Source organism: Bacillus rossius, chromosome 15 (assembly GCF_032445375.1).
Source record: "Bacillus rossius redtenbacheri isolate Brsri chromosome 15, Brsri_v3, whole genome shotgun sequence".
In the NCBI taxonomy this organism is placed as follows: Eukaryota; Metazoa; Arthropoda; class Insecta; order Phasmatodea; family Bacillidae; genus Bacillus; species Bacillus rossius.
The window spans coordinates 21,807,729-21,832,168 of record NC_086342.1 but is presented as its reverse complement, the minus strand read 5'-3'; the positions used below and the strand labels follow the sequence as shown (position 1 = coordinate 21,832,168).

At 41.6% G+C, this 24,440-nt stretch overlaps 1 protein-coding gene across 1 annotated transcript in view; it reads right to left on the bottom strand.

Moving 5' to 3' along the window:
* Window positions 1-24,440, bottom strand: part of LOC134539698 (rap guanine nucleotide exchange factor 4) — a 281,454-nt gene that overhangs the window by 46,822 nt on the left and 210,192 nt on the right. Inside the window, exons 7-8 of the mRNA XM_063381914.1 lie at window positions 20,846-21,074; window positions 18,213-18,402 (exon numbers count right to left, since the gene is read on the bottom strand). Coding sequence (XP_063237984.1) covers window positions 18,213-18,402; window positions 20,846-21,074 — 419 coding nt within the window. The remainder of the gene's footprint in view (window positions 1-18,212; window positions 18,403-20,845; window positions 21,075-24,440) is intronic.

Sequence of the window (24,440 nt, the reverse complement as noted above, 5' to 3'; positions counted from 1 at the left end):
CCAAGAAGGTAGAGCAACGCGATCACTGCAGTCGAAGTAGATCTGGAAGCAATGAAGGACATACCACAATACGCCGTTGTGGGTGTCTGTATGTCGCAGAAATCCAAGAACAAATGTAAAATATGTTAGTATGTACGGAACGCAGAAACAAACAAAGATAAGCAATTTAAAAACAAAATACGGGATTTTAAGAATGAAATTAATAATAAAAATAAGCACAACATATAACTGAACACGATGCCATACATTAGTTTAGTTAAATTTAATGCCGGAACCCATTTTTATATTTTAATATTGAAAACTGGCCTTCTTTATGGCACAGATCTTTAAAGTATATAATATAGTGTCACTCGCAATTTCAGGGTATTGCTGATACTTTACCATTGTAAAAGAGTATGTGATTTATTAAAATCATTTTTACTTAATAAATGGGCACAATAAATTGCCAGCTGAATAAAATATTGAATTCATAAGAAAATAAGAAACCACTCTCAGAATGATATTTACTAAACACATTATTCGTAACTTTTTTTTTAAAAATTTTAGTATAGATTAAATATCTGTCAGATTTTATAACATGCCTTTGACCTCGACTTCGTCTGCGTTGACTTCAGGATTGCATCCACAGAGGAACGAATAAAGAGGGAGAATGAACTATGAAAAAAGAGTCTGACAAATATGAAGTGTACTGCAGGTTTGCACTTCATTTATATGGTAGAGTCGCGGAATTTTTATTGTTTCTCACTCTTAATTTAATACAGTATATTTCTGTGGACAACATTATATGATTTATGAGTATGCATGAGTTTTGGGCACTCGTACTCTCCAACAACCAACGTAGAGCCGACCATGTGAGAAGCATGGAGTACCCAAATTAATTCCTGCCACTTTAAATGTTTGGCCCTTGGACTCATTGTCATTGCAAATGCTAATTATTAGCGAGAATTGCAGCATATTAAATTGTAATGGCCAATTATTGGGATTAGGGGAATCAAATCGATCTTTCCTTTAGCTACTTCGATGAGAAGATGTTTCTCCCCAGCTCTTGTGACGCCCAGCGTGGTACCGCTGCACAATCTCGGTGCTTCGAGGCATGGGCATCGCAAGAATATATTTTTTTTGGGGGGGGGGGGGGGTCCTCCCCCGGGAAAATTTGGGGTTAGAAGGTGCAAAAAGGTGGTTTTTAGGCATTTTTATTTCCTAGATATTCTTATTATAGTTGGTTGCAATATATAATTTATTTTTTATAAAAAATATTTTCAGAGAACAAATTTGTAAAAACACAGTGCTCACATTACCACGATTGGACTAAATGCACCATGCGCAACATATGGGTTATATCACAGAAATCATATTTTTAATATAACTACGATACTAAATATATTATTGCAGGGGACGAAATTGAAGACTTTTATTATTGGGGGGGACGTGTCCCCCCCCCCGTCCCCCCCGGTTGCGACACCCATGTTCGAGGTTACGCCAAACTTCAGCTCCAGCTTGTGGGGAGGCAGGTAACCCCTAGACAAGACGTGACGGACGCACCTGACGGTGAAGCGTGTTTCAGATTCAAGGCAACACCGTCTACTGAGGAGATTCAAAACTAAACTGTTATTAGCGCCGTTAGATCGCAGGCCGCCGCGAGCTTCACCAAGCGGACGGAGAAAGATGGTTAAGTTGCCAGACCTGTCTCTATCATCGTGCTCGCGGCGGCTAGCTGAACTAACGGCGCTAGTCGTAGTTTAGCCCAGTTTTAACATAGAATTGAGTGGTCCTTGGTTTTCAAACTAAACCTTACATTTTAAATCTCATACATATTAATAAATTGTAAGTTTTTTTTAGAGGTAATGCCTCAAATCTATTTTCATTCGAAAACCACAGTCAGAGCATAAAGTGCAACTTGAAAATGACATAATTTACAAAGAGCATTAATTTTATTAGATTTAATCGAAGATCTTGAATTCAAATGCTAAAATCAAAGAGGATTATTTGCTGGCCTTTAGGTAATAACTTAACGAACTTCTGCTTACTTGCATTAAAAAAAAACTGGATCTCAAAAATCACATTTCAAAGAATTACACTTGCTTGAAAATTTAAATGTATAGCAAACGAATATTCTTGATCTAAATACGAGGTTATATTTTTTAAAAACTTTTTTTTTAAAAATTGGAAATCACAGTGTTTTGGATCGGCATTCTTAACACTCCAACAATGAACTAACAATGGCCGCAAAGTTGCATTGAACCCCTAAAAAAGCTCTCAAATAAATTAAAAAATCCTAAACTGTAACCGAAGTATACAATTAAACCGAATTTCGTGTAACAGTGGGGCAAATATAAAACCGCTTCGCGAAATTCACGGTTGGAATCCCTGACAGTGCGGCGTGGATCGGCGGCGAACGCACTCGAGGCTGTTCGTTGAAATGCGTGTGCCGATGACGTCAGACGAACCCTTTTGGAGCTGCATAAAAGGGAGGGGGGGGGGGGGTGCTCGGTCGAAACCACTCGGGTCACAAAGGACGCGGCGACTAGGCGCGGAATCCGACCGCAGCAGCCAGCGAGGCTGTCGCGACAAGACAACCAACCAACCAACCTCCGACGCGGCGTCAGAGGACGACGGGCGCGTGTGTCGAAGGTGTGTATGTGCGAGTATGTGTCAGGGGGAGGAATAAGGGGTGAGGTGAGGGATATCAACGGCACGAACCCGCGCCTCTCGGCGACAGCAGCAGCCAGCCGGAGATGATCTGGAGCTGACGCCTAGCCCCACAAAGCAAACAAGATAACAGACTGGCAACTCAATGCCATGACTAACGCTCTTTATTCTACCTGGAAGCCACATAACTGTGCGGGGATTCAGAGACAACCTGACGACCTAAAAATCGTTAGCTTTTTCGAAAGTAAATGTTGGCAACCTTGATTTTTTTTTTTGTAATCGTTCGCTGCGGGAATAATAACCCTATTACGCTTAAGATTATTTATTTTTAAATACTGATCAACAAAAACACTGGCCTGTCCGCGGAGTTTGAAGGCGCACAATGCATGCGTGTTTTTCGACCTGCGAGTCTTTTGGTACAGTTGCTAAGGTCGACACTGGCCTTCGCTCAGGACCGTAGCCAGAGTTTTGTAAAGGAGGAGGTCCAGTACATCAATTATACAATTTTTTTTTTTACATTACTTACATTTTTAATTGAGCTCTAAAGGAAAATTGAAAAATAAAATATCAGGAAGCAGTAGACTTTTTATAAGGCCAACGTTTACACATATAAATTTAAGTAATGATTTTGCTTGAGAAAAGAAAACCGTAAATTTTATATTTTGGTTTTTATTTGCTTCTAATACTTTTTTTTCTCAAGTCGATTGTTTTCGTTAACACGAGTCGTAAAACAAAACATATGAATATTATTTAATACACGAAACACACATGTCAAGTTTGAGTGAAATACATGCTTACAACTTGCACGTGTGCAAATCGGCATTTGATATAGATTTCTTCCGAACACAATTACACAATTCCTGCTGATTCTGTGTATGAGGCGTGTTGGGCTGGATGTGGGAGGAAATGCATTTATTTTAGGCAACTAACTATAAGGATTACAATGATATTTCCAAAAAGTTTTTTTTTTTTCATTTAAATTCTTGAAAGGGGGGTCCCGACACCCCCCTCCCCCTTGTCTACGTCGCTGTGTCCTTGTAATTCCGCTTTCAGTGTGAATGATACTCTGATGCTGGAACAAATGGAATTGTTGGTTTACAATACAAGCGCACACTGTTAGAAATTACAGTAAATTTACGTAACTTTAACTAATAATAAACAAAGACTCTTCATAATCTCAAACAACTGAATCTTTTTAGAAAATCCCCGACTTCCTAGGAACGTGTTTCATGTAAACAATGTAAACATACGCGCAGGAGGAAAAAAAAAGGAGGGGGGGGGGGGTTGCTTGGATTCAAAAAGTTTTTGAATATTTTGTTACTATTTTAAGATTATTAATGTTGATTTATGTTCAAAGTGAGTGAACTCAAAACCGTAAAACTTACGGAACATAACCGTAAATTAGTGAAGATCCCTGGACAATTTGTAACCAGCGTTCTTCTTATATATATTAACGTGAAAATTTCAAAGAGTGTTAGTCCTTAACCTTGTGACATCACCACCGTGTAACCCCGTGCCATTGCGATCCGCTACCTCCCCCCCCCCCCCCTACATTATGAATTGCTGATTGTTTTTGACGAGTTATTTACACCCCCCCCCCCCTCCCTTTTCCTCTGCCCAAACTGTCATGCTGCGATACCGACATTCATTATTCACTCGTTTGGAAAGGGGCTTGCGACGAACACGGCAAACCGTCATCGCGCGTACGTCAACATGTCAACTGAAAATTTAATGCTCCCTTTTTCGACCCCTTCACCGTACACTCATGTAGTGTATGCCCCGTGTTGTGCGGCTTGTCTCGGACTTGATAGTTCTCTAAATAAATACCTACCAGCGGTTCAGTTTTTAAATTATATATATATACAAAAAAAAATCCTATTATCCGCGGGCGGATGATCCGCGGTGCGGATTATCCGCGCATGCTACGAAAAAATACAGCACATATGTAAATCTGTATTTTATTACAAGTGAGCAAATTTGAACTCTACTGACGAGTGTATTGTGTGCAGTATACAGTAAAACGCCACAGGCCTTCTCGGAACTCACGCAGTAGGCTGGCATGCGTTGCTATTTTTGTCTCTGTCGCACTTTGTTTCTAGTCGTATGGTTGAGAACTTTAATGTTTACATTACTGAAATGTATTGTATGTTAATTATTCAGTAAAATACTAACATTTTAGCATCATTAAATTTTTTTTAATATTAATTGTAACTTTTACTGTACATAAATGTTTAGATTTTTTAGTTTCAAATTAATGTTTCCTTTTCTGTTCTCCATTTTCGGCTTTTTTGCGGATTATCCGCGATTTTCACTATCCGCGGTGGCCCTGCCGCTTAATTTCGCTGATAATCGGGAGTGTACTGTATATATAACACACATACCTCAAATAATAAACGAAGAACGCTGGTTATAACTTATCACGGGATCTTCGTAATTTCACAAACAAACAGCAAACAGCCCCATATCTCATTTAGGTAAGCATGCACAGATCTGGTTTTTGCACAAAAAGGAAGCGCGCTATTGTGTAGCATATTACGAACTCTCTAACGCATTTTTTGACCTAAAGTGGACTTAACTATTTTTTTTTTAAATTTTTGCAGAAAAACTCTTCAGTTGATGTTTACTAATGGCTTTTAACCAGTGATAGGCCAAACAAAGCGTTAAATACCCTAATATCATCAAATCTTTCGTATATAATTATTTGATATTTGAAAAAACAAAGATTCTAAGAAAAATATCTGGGACAACACAAATTACAACCTAGTCTTACCCGGGATTCGAACCCAGAGCCCCTGCACCCTATCCCGGCGTGTTGCCGACTACGCTACGGAGGCCGACATTCTACTGGGTTAAGCTGGTTTGATAAATAATGAGTACAACGTTTGGGTAAATATTTGTACCTCGTTTTTCGATCGTCTATTCTTAAGAAAAATTAAAATTTATGTTTTCTCCTTTACAGAGTAGATTGCTATTGGGAAGTACTTTACTCTCACAAAGGGACGTCAAAATCGGCGACCTCCAAATTACGCCTTCTTCTTGCTAGAATTTTGTAATTAGCTTATTTTATTGGAGTTGCTTTACAAACACAAGTAATTTACTGAGTCGCTTGATCACACTATCTGCAAAAATTTCATAAACTAATTATAAAGTCAAAAAATATATTTGTAATCACCGTGATCGCAAACATTCTCATATAATTTTAAACCTAAAATTCTGATTAGATATTTAAAAAAAAATGCACTTTAGCAATTTAAAGAAAACTTAGAAGTTTGATTACTTAAAATATTATTTTAGGATAATAATTTTTAGTTAATGTTTGAAATACCTGAAATTTACTCAAACCAAGTAACTAAATTCCTATAGTAACTCAAAAAATCTGCTGTTGTATCAAAATTTTCATTTTCAAGACAACTTCAAACCAGATTCCATTCAGGCATTCCTGGAATGTTTAACTGTGACATCAAACTCCAAATATGAATTAAATATTTTAACAAACTCTGCTTAGTAAAGTTTTTCAATTTGCTAAGGATTTGACGATATACCATTTAAAACTTCAAAATTATTTTTATTATTTTAAATCATCGAACACATTATCCAACTGAGTATTTTAAATCGAAACTCTTGCAAACCTTTGCAAGTTTTGGTTTGAATTATTTTTAAGTAAAAACGATTACTCCCCGGACATAATTGTACAACAATAATTTATGTCATTTTTATTGAGTTTAAAATTCTCAATTCAGTGGAATGGAGAAACTGGATCCAATTATTTGAAAAGAATTTGCTTCACGTAGATAATGTTTGTCCACTATATATAACTACAAATTATTATAAAACTCTTCCACATTTACACGTCATAATTATAGCCAAGCAATATTGATGGGATAGGAGTAAAACTAAAACTTTTATCACTATTGCTACAGAGCTTACTTAATTAACCACCTATGTTAGCTTTCTGTGCATAAATTTTGCTTAAAAAGGTTTTTTGAATAAAAATTATCTATTACTCTATTTCGAGCACAGTAAAGGCTCAGAACCAAATAAGGATACTGTAAATTTGTAATAATTTTCTCGTCACTAATTTTCAATACTAATTGAACGTACGTGAAGGTAAAAAAAAAGAAATGTATTAAATAAACGCATCTTTGATTATTTTTTGATAAATAAGGTTAAAGGGTTTGGCATTTTGACTACACTTTTATTATTTTAATTAGTCATAAATAATTAAATATCACTGCCGGGTAAAAATTATTATTTTTTTTGTATTGCTGATCTTTTTTGACCAGTTATTTACAACCTCCTCCTCCCTAAATGTCATGGCGCGCTACTGATATTCATTATTCACTCGTTTGAAAAGGGACTTGCGACGAAAATAACAAACCGTCAACGCTCATGCGTGACGTAGTCATGTGACATGTCAACTGATAATTCCATGCTTTGAATAAAGAATGCGCGTTAAGATACAGGCAAATGGAAATATAGTCCCCGTGTACTAAAAAGGGCATATTAGCTAACGTGGTGATGATCAATGTCACAAATAAAATACACAGGCAATATGAACAATACAATGATTAAAAAACCAATTAATAAATTACTAAAATTAATATATATATATATAACTTTTGACCTCAGTGGTCTACGGTCAGCGTACACATTTTCTGACTGCAGTCGTGGTATTGAGTCGCACCTGGATCATGTATATTTATTTTTAAACTACCTAATGCCAGGCATGTGTTGCACGTTGCAATGAATAAAACAATTTTTTTTTGTAATTTGTTTGAAATAGGTACACATATACAACGCATATATCTCTTCCTCTCTTTAATCCTCTATCTCTCTCCCTCTCTACGTATCTCTGTATCTTTATCTACATTTATATCTACTTCTCTCTACCTCTCTACCTCTCTATATCTATATCTCCACTCTATATTCATATACCCATACATATCTTTATACCTCTACATATATATGTTACTCTATAGCAATGAAAATATTAAAAATCGATGCCTTTACCTATCTTTTCTCCTGTCACAGGTGTGACACAGGTATATAAAAACAGGCGCGTATTCGATAGCAACGGTGTGTGGAAATTCCAAAGCAATTTGTGAGGAACTTTCAGAGATTTAAGATTTTGAACGAACGAACATTTACATTTTTTATTGATATAGATAAGCTATTTCAAATCATGTATTGGGGGACTTAAAATAAACCAGCATCCGCTTAAGCAGACCTGTTAAGTTTTACTTTAATACATAGGTAATTTTTATTGCAAACTATTTTTTGAAATTTGGTCTTTTAATCAACGATAGAATCATGCGTGGACACGAAGGAATTTCAGGTTGCCCGGATTGCAGTTTTATATAATTATACAGCTAATTAGTTGGATAGGTGGGTTTCCCTTTCCGCACGTCGCGTCGCGGCAGTAAGGGGGGGGGGGGGGGGGGGCGTAGCGGTTTAATTTAGCGGCAGCTTTGGCCTCTGCGGGTGTGTTTTCTAGAAGGAGTCTGAGGGTGGAAAAGAAGAAGGCCGATAAGGGCTGGTGTGGGGGGGGGGGGGGGGAGAAGAAGGCTGTGCAGAAAGTATGAGAGATCACACGTTCCACCAAGTAGCCGTTGAAGGGCTTTAATTAAGTGGAAAGGGTCGGGGCAGCCTTACGCTCGGCTAAACATCTGCGGAAGAGAAGAGAACGGAAAATCAACGTGTATGTATGCCTTTAGAGCAAGGAGCGACTGTTTCTCACATTCAGCTGCAAGCGGTCAGCTGCAGCCTGCCAGAATACAGATTTCAATGTTCATTACGGAAGGTGCGGGGGAGAGAGGTGAAAACTGATTTTCTAGTTTAAGGGAAAGTTGGACCACGCCATCTTAGATGATCATCAAACACAAGCAGCGGGCCTACCCGGGCACACATACGGTGTTCTGAGCTTCAGAAAAAAAAAACACGTGGGATATAATCTGCTCAAGACACCCGAGTGGCATCTGTTTACTAAAAGCATTTGAGAAAACGTTTAGGACGGACGGTTAGCTGTCCCCCTATTTCGGTTTTTAAACTGTACAGTAACAGGAACGAAAATTTCTGAATAGCTTGTTTTCAGGATAATTTTGAGGCATGAAACATCCTGTGCAGATTCTTGAGAGCACTTAAGGGCCTTGCATTACACCTTTATCAACATTTCTCCGCCATATAATTTTCAAGGTTACCGCTAAAATAATATAATACTGGAACGTTTTAGTTTTAAAGTCAATTTTTCTGGCTACTATGTGATACGGTTTAATTTCTTTCAGAAAAAAAATTAATTTTTAGCTTCCTTGTTAAAATCTTCAGAATGTTTATGATTTTAAAAGGTAAAATGAAAAATATATTTTTTTAAAAAGCAATTCGAACCATCCATACCACGTCCGATAAGACTGCGCCCCAGTCCAGAGGCGACACCGCGCTAGAAGCACCAGCGAGCGTCGCGCTTATCATCCCACCTCACCAATACAGATACACTCCTGACTGAGGTGGGGCTATTTTTTTGTAGGAATGGATGCAGTAAGCTAGTTGTAGAGATATTAAAAAAACAAAAACATTATTACAATCTGTGTTGGGTCTTATTTGTTTTAACTGTGAACCAAACACATTTTGTATTAAATATGCGTGAAATAAAAAAAATAAATAAATGTAGCTGTTAAAATGTTTTGTGCGAATTGAGAACAGAGTATGCATTGTTTTCCTTCAGCTGCAGTACTTACACCTTAGCAATAAGGACATTAAAACATTTCAAAGTAATTTCGAATTCGGGGGATGGAAAGAAATTGAAATATGGAAATGTGGCCCCCAAGCAACTAACCGAGGGTTGCTCCTCTCTGAAGCGAAAAAAAATCTCTTATGCATGGGTGAACATGGTAATGGTCCAGAGACGAGAAAAACACTTCGTTGTACCGCTCGACCAATCTATTTATAGCAATTGCATTTACATTCACAAGTACGTTGGGAATTAATCACAAAAATATAGTTTAAAAAACTAAAGAAACATGCTTTTAAAGATTATCAAACTAAAAAGTAACAAATAATTTTAAAATTTAATTTATGACAATAGTATATAAGCAATACTAGTATAAATGAGAAAAAAGCTTGAGGCGCTTTGTGCCATATTTTTTGAATATTAAGCGCCCCATGCTTTTTTCTCATTTATACTAGTATTGCTTATATACTATTGTCATAAATTAAATTTTAAAATAATTTTTTACTTTTTAGTTTGATAATCTTTAAAAGCATGTTTCTTTAGTTTTTTAAACTATATTTATTTTGAACTTTTTAGTTTGATATTCTTTAAAAGCATGTTTTTTAGTTTTTTAAACTATATTTATTTTTAACTTTTTAGTTTGATATTCTTTAAAAGCATGTTTTTTTTTAGTTTTTTAAACTATATTTATGTATAATTATCATAGGGAAATGAGTTACCGACACTACCTATTACCATCTGAGATAACTATTTGGAGTTGCAACGTCACAAAGAAATAGTAAAGTCTCTACGAATCATTTGCAGTTAGATGTATGGATATAATATTAGAATTTACCGGGGGAAAAAAAAAACATTTTTTTTTTTCGGCGTGGCCGCGAGCAGAACCCACGATCTCTGAATCCGAAAGCTGACGTCACAGAAGTCGCGCGCCTTAGACCGCTCGGCTAACGAACGTAATGAAATGGGTGGGACATTTTACAGTGATAAGTCACTCACTCTTAGTCGAAAGAGTTACAGACGGACAGACAGAGTTACAGACGGACAGACAAACATACAGGTGAAGCTAATATAAAGCATGTAAAAAAGGATGGGTTAGTGGAGACTATCCCTGTTCTCAGACTGTGAATCAGTTGGTAAAACTTTGTCTCACCCGCCATATTGGTTACTTAATTTTTTTTGTCACTACTATTATGCACCCAGATAGCAAAATAGGCTTGAATCAAGCCATGGCAAGCATGCAAGCTTACGGCAAAAGCGAGCATGAACTTCGGGGAACTTCGGATGTGACTCTCTCGTCTGTGAAATGAAGGCTTCCCATGAGGGGTGGCCCACCCAGTAGCAATAGACGTCAGCCGTCCGTTGAAAGGTTAGACGGAACACTCTCTATGTGGTGCGCCTGTGCCAACAAAGGTTGACACAAAACGGGCGTTTATCACCCTTAACGACGGGCCATCAGGCTCTCGCCTCGACACATGACGCTGGAAGGGTAATTAAAGACCCACTCAGCCGTATCTCCCGCCGCTGTCGACGTAATCATCCAACCCGCCGGCCTGCTCTTCCAGAAAATGGGGTCGTAATGGGCGACCCTCATTTTGTGTGCGCATTGCAAACACGTATACACTGCGCGGAAAACATTTTCCGTTCCCAGAAAATTTTCCGTCACGGAAAACATTTTTCTATACTTTTACAACGATTCCTTTGGTAACCAGTGGCCAGTAAATAGTTTGTAATACTACAAGAAATATATTGTAACTTTGTACAACACGTGGCGATACTTTATTTGCGTATATGAAATACGTTTTCCGAGATAATACGGAATATTTCTTACGAAAATTTGGGCTTAATTTTATATATAAAAGGGAGTTATATGTGGATTTATATGTTACAGAAAACACAGAAAAATTGGCATGGTGCCTGTTAATGTAAAAGATAACTCACTCCTGGAAACTGTTTATTTTGATACAAATAAACTAGGCGTAATAAAACTTAGAGCTAAAATTGAATATTTTTGTGTATTTATGTAAGTCGACATAAATATTCCGTGTTGTTAAAATACGTAATTACCATCCGAGATGTTTCTACTTGGAAGATTTACGAGGTTCGGCGATACGTGGCGGATTCTATGGGGAAGAAATTCAGCCTACCAAGTACCCAAGCGATTATTTAGTAGAAAAATTGATAAATTAGAAAGATGATCCCTTGTTTGTGAAGTGACTAGGATTCGATAAATGTGAAAATCAGTTGGATAAAATCTACTGATGCCATATAAATTTTAATGTTTTGAAATATTGTAAATTTTTATATTAATAATTGCAAGTCTAACATAAATAAAAAATGTGTTTATTCATGTACTGTTTGAAACTTTTCACTAGTTACCAGAGATCGGGATGTTTGTCGAAGGTGCTCAAAATGGTATTAGGTGGCTGGGGGCGTGTGGCGACAGGTCTAAATGACGCAGCTATTTGGGGTGTGGATGGTTCAGTGTGAGGGGTACGTCTGCTGACGTCAAAGGCCGTGCATCAGTGACGTGTACGTTTGGCACACACGAACAGGACTGCAATAGAAAGGGTACAGGGGTGGGGACAGTTGAACAATTGCACCCTTAGGATGTATCATTCGTAGTTATCAACAGAGCTAGTAAGATGTGTCGTGCCAGCTATGAGAAGATTGTTGAGGATGAGTTATATGCGTGCTGTCAAGAGGCTAGCGGCCAGGAAGAAGCTCTTGCGATGGACGAAGACGAAGAGTCCAGGGAAGACATCGCAGATGTACCTGTGAACACCTCCCTTCTGACTGTGGAGGATACTGCTGCTGTGGAGGGGGGATATTAGGCACTTAGTCCTCAATTATCGACTTTGGAGCTGTGTGATGCTTGTATAGTTGTGTGGACAAAGTAATTGATGGCTAGTATGGATAGTACTGCGGAGCGAGGTGTTGTGAAGGGGGTCGGTTACGCTCTCTGAATGGCATTGTGTTAACAAGGGGAAGAAGATGGTTTGAAGGAGTGTGTGTTATTTTATTAAATAGTGTTAAATATTTTTTTTTATATTTTATATACTTCGACTTCTTGCCACGGCTTAATAAAATACTATTTTCATTTGATATGAAGTGCATCTCGTAGCGGCAGTAGGTATCGGGTTTGCTCGTAGCTACAGTAGGTAATGGCTGAGGTGAGTGTTGTAACTGCATCATATACACTATAGCGATCAGACATTAAGTTGAAACGTAAAATGTTATGTGTTGGATGTGGTCTCTCTCATGAAGATAGGGGAACATCTAATACTGTACAAATGTGAATCGGTATTTTTGTTTGTAGAATAATATTCTCGCGAACGAATAAAGCTGCGTGTGTTTCTTCTTTAATTAAAAATTTAGGTGGGTGGATATATACCCAAACATTTAAAATATCTGCTTCCATGCAGCTCTTTAAACACGTGCACGCAAACATGCTCCTGCTTATAACAGAGAAATGTAAATATATACGCAAACATTAAAATGTCTGCTTCCATGCAGCTCTTTAAACACGTGTACGCAAACATGATCCTACTTAGAAGAGATACTTTGCTACTTGTGGGTTAGGACTCTGAAAATTTTCTGGTTACTGTGACAACTATGAAGTAGTAAGTAATTAAATTTGATGGAAAAAAAGTTATTAAGTATTATTACTATAACCATCGCATCCGCAACGCTGAGACTTTGTTGTATATAGTTTCCGTTTTTTGATGTATAATTTCCGTTTTTTGTATATCTTTTCTGTTTTTGTATATGGTTTCCGTTTAGGTTGTATAGTTTTTTTTCTTTTATTGAGGATTTATGTCGCGAAAAGCCTGGCTTTGTTTCAATAAATATGATTTTACTTACAAATTGTTTATTATTTTAACATAACACCTGCATTCCGCAAGGTAATCATATTTAAATTTGTCTCTGAGAAATGAAAATCTATACGCAAAGATTAAAATATCTGCTTCCATGCAGCTTTTTAACACGAGGACGCAAACATGTTACTACTTAGAAGTTACATCAATAAAAATATTGTTTGAGAGTGAGTACTCTGAAAATTTTCTGGCCCTGAACGGTGTAGTATTAAATAATCCAATTAAATCAACTAAATATTTTTTTTAAAAATTATCATTACTTTAACCATCGCTTCCGCAACGATGATACGATTTTTTTGATATATGATAACATATAGCACAGACTATACATATAAACATTATAAATGATTATGTCTTTAAGAAAAAAATGGTGGTCTTGAAAAAAATGACTGTGGATTTTTACAATTGTTGTTCTATAAGGCTGATAACAACACTGTTGGGAAATTTAAACACCCCCCTACATACATTGCATGTCTTTAAGAATAAATGGTGGTCACAACAACAAAATGACTGTGGATTTTGTGATTTTTTTTACCAAAATTTATGAATTTTTTGGTCTATTAGGGTCATAACAACACTGGTAGGAAATATAAACTCGACCTTACATACACTAACATACTTTAGAAACCTACACCCGATGACGACATCCATCAGATGGAATCAAGATGGCGGTCTCCACTAAAAAAGATGGCTGCCTCAAGCAGACTATAATGCATGGGTAGGAGTGGAAAGCTTCGATGATGATGGCATCGAAACGAAAAGTGCAACGCACAGGAGTGAGGAGCTCGATGACGAAGTCATCAAGTTTTTAAATTAAAATTGTATTAATTTTTTTTATTAATTTTTAATTTTTTTCCCAATTTTCTAGTTCATATTTGAGGATTTTCAGGATGGAGGACGTGATGTCATAATTAGGTAGAATGTTCTAGAAAACAAAATGACACAATCCAAGATGGCCACCGGAGTCAAAGGTCAAATTCAAATCCAAGATGGCTTCCGGAAGTGACGTCATACAATATGGCCGCCGGAAGTGATGTAATCCAAGATGGTCTCAGGAAGTGACTTTTCCAAGATGGCCACCGGAAGTGACGTAATTCAAGATGGCCGCCGGAAGTAACGTATTCCAAGATGGCCGCCGCGAATCCCCGGATCACGACCCAAGACCCGGTGCCCCAGAACATAGTATAATTACCTACTTGTAACGACGAGAAAGTTGCAACACTAACAACGATTGCAGGAGAACAACAACAATGGCAAACACGGCGACACACGGACGAACTCAGTGATCATCCTTAACATATAAACCGGACTTCAAAAATACGGCAGCACGGACGAACACAGTATGCCTTTAACACATAACAATTGTGACGTCCATGTTCATATTCATATTTTGAATCAAAATAAATATTAAGACTGTTTCAGGCCGTGGCCTCTAGTAAGGAACTATTCCAACATCTTCATACAGTGATTTAAGAAAGTCCACGGGACTTATGATCAAGCCCTTGAACATACTAATAGTGTTCTCGTACTCCTTCGCCACATACCTGCGCACTGTTATCATGAAAGTAAAGAGCGCGTTAAGTTTATCGCGTTAGTACTGGTACTCGTTGTTTACACAGAATCGTTAAAGTGTCAAACGTCTTAATATTTAATGCATCACACCTTCTTTTTACAAATACTACCGGATCGTTACAGTATTACATACATCAAAGAGGGCAATCACGACTTCTGCAGGAGGTGACAGTAACAGGAATATGAGCTGAGTACATCGCAGACGGCACTCATGACATGAAAAGGAGATGACAAGGACGACAATATGAGCTGGGAACAGCACACACGAAACTCACGACTTGCGAAGGAGGTGACAGTAACAAGTATATGAGCTAGGGGCAGCACGGACGGCACTCACGACTTGCGCAGGAGGTGACAGTAACAAGTATATGAGCTAGGTGCCAGCACAGACGGCACTCACGACTTGCGCAGGAGGTGACAGTAACAAGTATATGAGCAGGTGCCAGAACAGACGGCACTCTCGACTCGCGCAGGAGGTGACAGTAACAAGTATATGAGCTAGGGGCAGCACGGACGGCACTCACGGCTTGCGCAGGAGGTGACAGTAACAAGTATATGAGCTAGGTGCCAGCACAGACGGCACTCACGACTTGCGCAGGAGGTGACAGTAACAAGTATGTGAGCAGGTGCCAGAACAGACGGCACTCTCGACTCGCGCAGGAGGTGACAGTAACAAGTATATGAGCTAGGGGCAGCACGGACGGCACTCACGACTTGTGCAGGAGGTGACAGTAACAAGTATATGAGCTAGGTGCCAGCACAGGCGGCACTCACGACTTGCGCAGGAGGTGACAGTAACAAGTACGTGAGCAGGTGCCAGCACAGACGGCACTCACGACTTGCGCAGGACGTGACAGTAACAAGTACGTGAGCAGGTGCCAGAACAGACGGCACTCTCGACTCGCGCAGGAGGTGACAGTAACAAGTACGTGAGCAGGTGCCAGCACAGCTCGCGCAGGAGGTGAGTGACAGTCACAAGTACGTGAGCTAGGGGCAGCACGGACGGCACTCACGACTTGCGCAGGAGGTGACAGTAACAAGTATGTGAGCAGGTGCCAGAACAGACGGCACTCTCGACTCGCGCAGGAGGTGACAGTAACAAGTATATGAGCTAGGGGCAGCACGGACGGCACTCACGACTTGCGCAGGAGGTGACAGTAACAAGTATATGAGCTAGGTGTCAGCACAGACGGCACTCACGACTTGCGCAGGAGGTGACAGTAACAAGTATGTGAGCAGGTGCCAGCACAGCTCGCGCAGGAGGTGAGTGACAGTCACAAGTACGTGAGCTAGGGGCAGCACGGACGGCACTCACGACTTGCGCAGGAGGTGACAGTAACAAGTATGTGAGCAGGTGCCAGAACAGACGGCACTCTCGACTCGCGCAGGAGGTGACAGTAACAAGTATATGAGCTAGGGGCAGCACGGACGGCACTCACGACTTGCGCAGGAGGTGACAGTAACAAGTATATGAGCTAGGTGCCAGCACAGACGGCACTCACGACTTGCGCAGGAGGTGACAGTAACAAGTACGTGAGCAGGTGCCAGCACAGCTCGCGCAGGAGGTGAGTGACAGTCACAAGTACGTGAGCTAGGGGCAGCACGGACGGCACTCACGACTTGCGCAGGAGGTGACAGTAACAAGTATGTGAGCAGGTGCCAGCACAGACGGCACTCACGACTTGCGCAGGAGGTGACAGTAACAAGTATGTGAGCAGGTGCCAGCACAGCTCGCGCAGGAGGTGAGTGACAGTCACAAGTACGTGAGCTAGGGGCAGCACGGACGGCACTCACGACTTGCGCAGGAGGTGACAGTAACAAGTATGTGAGCAGGTGCCAGCACAGACGGCACTCACGACTTGCGCAGGAGGTGACAGTCACAAGTACGTGAGCTAGGGGCAGCACGGACGGCACTCACGACTTGCGCAGGAGGTGACAGTAACAAGTATGTGAGCAGGTGCCAGCACAGCTCGCGCAGGAGGTGAGTGACAGTCACAAGTACGTGAGCTAGGGGCAGCACGGACGGCACTCACGACTTGCGCAGGAGGTGACAGTAACAAGTATGTGAGCAGGTGCCAGAACAGACGGCACTCTCGACTCGCGCAGGAGGTGACAGTAACAAGTATATGAGCTAGGGGCAGCACGGACGGCACTCACGACTTGCGCAGGAGGTGACAGTAACAAGTATATGAGCTAGGTGCCAGCACAGGCGGCACTCACGACTTGCGCAGGAGGTGACAGTAACAAGTACGTGAGCAGGTGCCAGCACAGACGGCACTCACGACTTGCGCAGGAGGTGACAGTCACAAGTACGTGAGCTAGGGGCAGCACGGACGGCACTCACGACTTGCGCAGGAGGTGACAGTAACAAGTATGTGAGCAGGTGCCAGCACAGCTCGCGCAGGAGGTGAGTGACAGTCACAAGTACGTGAGCTAGGGGCAGCACGGACGGCACTCACGACTTGCGCAGGAGGTGACAGTAACAAGTATGTGAGCAGGTGCCAGAACAGACGGCACTCTCGACTCGCGCAGGAGGTGACAGTAACAAGTATATGAGCTAGGGGCAGCACGGACGGCACTCACGACTTGCGCAGGAGGTGACAGTAACAAGTATATGAGCTAGGTGCCAGCACAGACGGCACTCACGACTTGCGCAGGAGGTGACAGTAACAAGTACGTGAGCAGGTGCCAACACAGCTCGCGCAGGAGGTGAGTGACAGTCACAAGTACGTGAGCTAGGGGCAGCACGGACGGCACTCACGACTTGCGCAGGAGGTGACAGTAACAAGTATGTGAGCAGGTGCCAGCACAGCTCGCGCAGGAGGTGACAGTAACAAGTATATGAGCTAGGGGCAGCACGGACGGCACTCACGACTTGCGCAGGAGGTGACAGTAACAAGTATATGAGCTAGGTGTCAGCACAGACGGCACTCACGACTTGCGCAGGAGGTGACAGTAAGAAGTACGTGAGCAGGTGCCAGCACAGCTCGCGCAGGAGGTGAGTGACAGTCACAAGTACGTGAGCTAGGGGCAGCACGGACGGCACTCACGACTTGCGCAGGAGGTGACAGTAACAAGTATATGAGCAGGTGCCAGAACAGACGGCACTCTCGACTCGCGCAGGAGGTGACAGTAACAAGTATATGAGCTAGGGGCAGCACGGACGGCACTCACGACTTGCGCAGGAGGTGACAGTAACAAGTATATGAGCTAGGTGTCAGCACAGACGGCACTCACGACTTGCGCAGGAGGTGACAGTAACAAGTATGTGAGCAGGTGCCAGAACAGACGGCACTCTCGACTCACGCAGGAGGTGACAGTAACAAGTATATGAGCTAGGGGCAGCACAGCTCGCGCAGGAGGATACAGCAACAAGCACAGACGGCACTCACGACTTGCGCAGGACGGCGCGCATGACGGCGTCGGGCGCGCGCTGCGCCAGGGCGGAGAGCGCCGCGCTCAGCTGCTCCTCTGCCTGCTGCAAGTCGTGTTCGTCGGGCACTGCGGCCAGCACGCCCTCCTCGGCGTCCTGCCGGAACCAGTACAGCGTGCTCTTGTCCTTGAACGGCTGCTCGCCCGTCACTGCGAACACGCCCCTCAAAACCTCAGCGCTCCTCTCTGCGGCCGGTGGCCCGAACACCCACAGTGCACTTTTTCATGTACATCAGGGGCGCAACAACTAAATTTCCAAAAGGGGTGGCAATATACCTTTTTATAAAGAATCATCGATACCCCCTATTGAAGCGGGGTGGTCCGGGGGTCCTCCCCCGGGAAAATTTGTATTTCAAGGTGGAAAAATGGTGCTATTCAAGGGCGCAACAACAGGGGGGGCAAGGGTATTTTGCACCCCCCCCCCCCCTCTGAAACCTTGAAGTGGGTGCAAACGGTGGCAAAGAAAGTACTGTGTAATCAATTTTTAGATAGTAAAACTGCTTAAGTAGCACAATTTTTCCACCTTTAAGTACAAATTTTCCCGGGGGAGGACCCCCGGACCCCCCGCTTCAATAGGGGGGGGGATAGATGATACTTTATAAAAAGGTATATTGCCCCCCTTTGGAAATTTAGTTGTTGCGCCCCTGGTGCTATTTAAGCAGTTTTATTATCTAAAAATTGATTACACGGCACTTTCTTTGCCCCCGTTTGCTTGCCCCCACTTCAAGGTTTCAGAAGGGGGGGGGGGGTGGGGGGAAATACCCTTGCCCCCCCCCCCACCCTGTTGTTGCGCCCCTGAATTGGATATAACTGTGTTTAACGAGGTATACTACTCAGCCTCGGAAGCGGTCGAGTACCATTTCCGGAACTTTCTTTACTAATTACAAATTTTTTTAAAACGAATCACCGTATCCTTGCGAGAGGTATTATTTTCTTGATCAATACAGGTTTGTCAAGATACACAAAAAGTTATAAAAACATCATGAGATCAAAACTTAAAAAAAGAAAAATAATATGAACTGCAGTAAATATATTATAAAACTCTAATAATTTTAATTTTTTTGACAAATAATTACGAAAATTAGTAATGCTTATTATTTCATTTTGTATTAAATTAAAATAATAAGAGTTATTGAAATTCACAAGTAGTTTCTACCAATAGATTACAAAACCAAAATATTTGGGTACTATCTTAAATCTACACAATAATTGTTTTTAAGTGTAACTTAAAACATTTTATTTTTGTAAAAAGCACTAATGTTTGTAAAGTTAAAAAAATATGTAAAATATTTTCTAAACCTGTGCCTTCTGTACAATTGCAATAAAAGTAATAGTAGTATTACACAAAAGATTTTTTGTATTAATATAGAACTTATGCATTATCATTAATTTGCGCCCTCTGCCAATATGTGGAACTTAAATTTAAATACGATCCAGAGAATTGTATTGAAAATAGTTTATTCGAATTGCCCCAAGAAGGTCGCTCTTAGGAGAGAAATCCCTGAAAGAAAACCACCTGTGGACTTTCGACATTACAAAACATACCCTGCATATATCACAAACTAGCGGTGTGCTAAACAGAATATTTTAAATAACATGTTCCTTTGTTTCATTTCCTGAGTGATAACAGTTACTGAAACCATACAAACACATTTGTAGAAATGCAGTATGTTCTTTGTACTATCCCCAAAAATAAGGTGTAGAATTTACAGTATTTTTTTTACAAATTATTAAAATTAAAAAAAATATTTTGTAACTAGTTTCTAAAGTTTGTTTGTATATTTACTTTTTTTAATCTCTGGTATATACGGCATTTGGTGGGAGTAATTTCGTGAATGAAGCGGACGTCAAGAAACCACGGTTTTGCCATCTGTGGTGCATGGTGCAAACCAAAGTTCACAAGGACAAATGAAAACTTAAAAGTATTAACTGTTTGCTGAATTTTAATGACATGGGCATTATTTTAGTAAAATTCGTTGTCGAAAACCAGTTTAGTAATTTTCCAAGTCTTTTTCGCTTTTATCGGAGCCGTCTCATCAAAAAATAGTTTAAAATTTGGGTCTTCAAATCGAATGATTCTATAGTCGACGTAGCTGCTATGGCAGCTTTCTACGTGTTATTCGCGTCCTTAAATGTATCTAGAAACACATTTTGCGTATTTTTGATACGCCCAACATTATTCGAATTGCCCCAAGAAGGTCGCTCTTAGGAGAGAATTCCCTTGAAAGTGAACCCACCTGTGACTTTTGGCATTACAAAACATAGCCAACATAGCCTGCATCAGAGGCGTAGCCAGAAGGGGGGGGGGGGGTGTTTAAGGGTTCAACCCCCCCCCCCTTAGCACCAAAACTTTAATTAATTTCTTATTCATCACTCAAACACATTTCATATTAAAATTAATAAAAATTTTACCATTACAATATTTAAATATAAGTACCGGAAACTGCTAAAATAGCACTATTTTACACCTAAAAATCCCAATATTCCCGGGGGAGGACCCCCGGGAAATACGGGGGGGGGGGCATGCTTCTTAACACCCCCCCATACACAAATCCTGGCTCCGCCACTGGAGACGTGAGGCGCGTGCACTGACCGTGCGAGACGACGCCCTCTTCGAGCAGCGCCTGCCACATGCCCACGGCGTGCTGGCGCGACGGCACGGCGGGCCCGCCGGCGGACAGCAGCCAGTCCACCAGGTCGGCGCCCGTCGCCGAGCGCCGGTACACGCGTCCCGACGCCTTGCGGTCGCGCAGCACGCCGCCCGACGACAGCAGCAAGGCGCGCAGCGTCCAGCCGGCCCGCGACATCTGCGGGCTAGGCGCCTGCGCCAGGGGGGGGGGGGGGACAGCAGGTGTTCTGAACAAGCTCGTTGTTAGTAGAGGGAGAGCTGGGGTTCGGGACCAGTTTGTTGTTAGTAGAAGGAGAGCTGGGGTTCGGGACGAGTTTGTTGCTAGTAGAGGGAGACCACGAGTTCGGGACCAGTTTTTTGTTAGTAGAGGGAGAGCTGGGGTTCGGGACCAGTTTGTTGTTAGTAGAAGGAGAGCAGGGATTCGGGACCAGTTTGTTGTTAGTAGAAGGAGAGTAGGGGTTCAGGACCAGTTTGTTGTTGGTAGAGGGAGAGCAGCGGTTCGGGACCAGTTTGTTGTTGGTAGAGGGAGAGCAGCGGTTCGGGACCAGTTTGTTGTTGGTAGAGGGAGAGCAGCGGTTCGGGACCAGTTTGTTGCTAGTAGAGGGAGAGCAGCGGTTCGGGACCAGTTTGTTGTTAGTAGAAGGAGAGCTCGGGTTCGGGACGAGTTTGTTGTTAGTAGGAGAGCTGGGGTTCGGGACGAGTTTGTTGCTAGTAGAAGGAGAACACGGGTTCGGGAACAGTTTTTTGTTAATAGAGGGAGAGCTGGGGTTCGGGACCAGTTTGTTGCTAGTAGAGGGAGAACACGGGTTCTGGACCAGTTTGTTGTTAGTAGAGGGAGAGCAGAGATTCGGGACCAGTTTGTTGTTAGTAGAGGGAGAGCAGCGGTTCGGGACCAGTTTGTTGTTAGTAGAGGGAGAGCAGCGGTTCGGGACCAGTTTGTTGTTAGTAGAAGGAGAGCAGGGGTTCGGGATCAGTTTGTTGTTAGTAGAAGGAGAGCAGGGATTCGGGACCAGTTTGTTGTTAGTAGAAGGAGAGCAGGGGTTCGGGACCAGTTTGTTGTTAGTAAATGGAGAGCAGAGGTTCGGGACCAGTTTGTTGTTAGTAGAGGGAGAGCAGCGGTTCGGGACCAGTTTGTTGTTAGTAGAGGGAGAGCAAGGATTCGGGACCTGTTTGTTGTTAGTAGAGGGAGAGCAGCGGTTCGGGACCAGTTTTTTGTATGTAAAGGAGAGCAGGGGTTCGGGACCAGTTTGTTGTTAATAGAGGGAGAACATGGGTTCGGGACCAGTTTTTTGCTAGCAGAAGGAGAGCAGGGATTCGGGACCAGTTTGTTGCTAGTAGATGGAGAACACGGGTTCGGGACCAGTTAGTTGTTAGTAGAGGGAGAGCAGAGATTCGGGACCAGTTTGTTGTTAGTAGAGGGAGAGCAGCGGTTCGGGACCAGTTTGTTGTTAGTAGAGGGAGAACTGGGGTTCGGGACCAGTTTGTTGTTAGTAGAAGGAGAGCAGGGATTCGGGACCAGTTTGTTGTTAGTAGAAGGAGAGTAGGGGTTCAGGACCAGTTTGTTGTTAGTAGAGGGAGAGCAGGGGTTCGGGACCAGTTTGTTGTTGGTAGAGGGAGAGCAGCGGTTCGGGACCAGTTTGTTGCTAGTAGAGGGAGAGCATCGGTTCGGGACCAGTTTGTTGTTAGTAGAGGGAGAGCAGGGGTTCGGGACCAGTTTGTTGTTAGTAGAGGGAGAACAGGGATTCGGGACCAGTTTGTTGGTAGTATTAGGAGAGCAGGGATTCGGGACCAGTTTGTTGTTAGTAGATGGAGAGCAGGGGTTCAGGACCGGTTTATTGGTATCAATGATAATGTTGGTAAACCACATCAAAACTATGGCATGCTAGGGTGAAAATGATAGTACACTATACACATACACGATGAGTCTGAACTCGACCGACAAACTTCGGCTGTGAATCATTTTACCCATTACTTGGCATCAGCACAGGCCAAGCCACATTCTTATGCTTTCTGAGGCAGGATGATTCCATGGTGGTTTGTCATTTCCTTCTCCGGGATGATGGAGAAAGGGACATCACAAATACTCACTCCTGATCCCAGGGAAAAGGTTAGAAAAATACCCTTACTGGCAGAGAATCAAACCCAGGCCCCTTGGCACACCAGCCAGACATGCTAGTCATGCTAGACACGAGACCAAATCGACACTCATGGATTGGTTTGGTGCCAGGTTAAAAGTAACAGCCCTGTCTTCTTATGCAGATGTGATTTAATCTTTATGCTACTAGCTAATAGTATACAGGCCCACAGTCGTTTTGAGTAGTTGTGAAACAGATGTAAGCCTATTGTAAAAAACAATGCTAAGGTATAGATGATTGCAGTCTAATTGGTGACACTATAATACAATAGGGGATCGAGCACCAGGTTAAAGGTTGTGAAGCCATAAAGCAGGTCAATGATCGACCACCATCTTGGAGTCTGATGTCATGGTGATCGACTTGGAACATCTTCACAATGACCTTTGACCTTGACCCCAGCCCACATTTAGGGTGATATTGACTCTAGTGGCTATCTTGGATTCCACCATTTTAAATTATATCACAGCCATTATTTTGTATCAAGTGCCCCACTCCCGAATGTTACATATTTCATCATGGTGACATTCCACCATTACCTTCAACTTTGACCCCAGCTGGCATCTTGCTTGACCTTGGCCTTGGTTTGCCATCTTCGTTTCTGACATCATGTTCTGTCACATTTTTTCGTCTGCTAGAATTCACCATATTGGATGATGTAATGCCCACCATTAGGGTTTTCATCTGCTGAGATTACCACCTTGGATCATGTAATGTAGGATATCTTTGTTTCACCTGTTTGTTCCTAGAGTACACCAGCATCACTCTGTCTTGTGCTCATAAGGTTATTGATCCATTTCCTACTAGTGTTGTTATAACCCTAATATACATAAAATTTACTTTTTTATACAATTTTTATTAGTGAGGTCATTCAACCATCACAGGTCGGACCTCTGGTAGGTAAAACATATGCCTTTGACTACACGGCCATCGAGACATACACTATAGTGAGAATAAAATAAGGTACATACAAAAAACACGTATTCAGAATTGCAATTTTTTTAAATGTAGTAATAGCAACACCTGTTGGAGGCTGATATGCCATCTTTGTAATCAATACTTGCTTCAATAAGCTCTAGCATCACATAGTGCACATATTATCTTATAGAGGTCAGTGCTGCCATCTTTGTTTTCAATACTTGTTACTAGAAGTACTAGTATAAAATAGTGGACACATTATCTGCTAGAATGCACTGTCACCATCTTTGTTTTCAATACTTACTACTAAAAGCACTAGTGTCACACAGTGAACACATCATTTGCTAGAGTAAGCTTCCACTATCTTGGGTTTTCAGTATTTCAACTACCAGATCATGTGCTATTTTGGCCACAAAAATGAAAATGTGTATTTATTAAATTATAAATTCGGAAAATTGTTAAAAATTCATAAAAAAAAAGTCACATAATATAATGATTCATTCAATCGA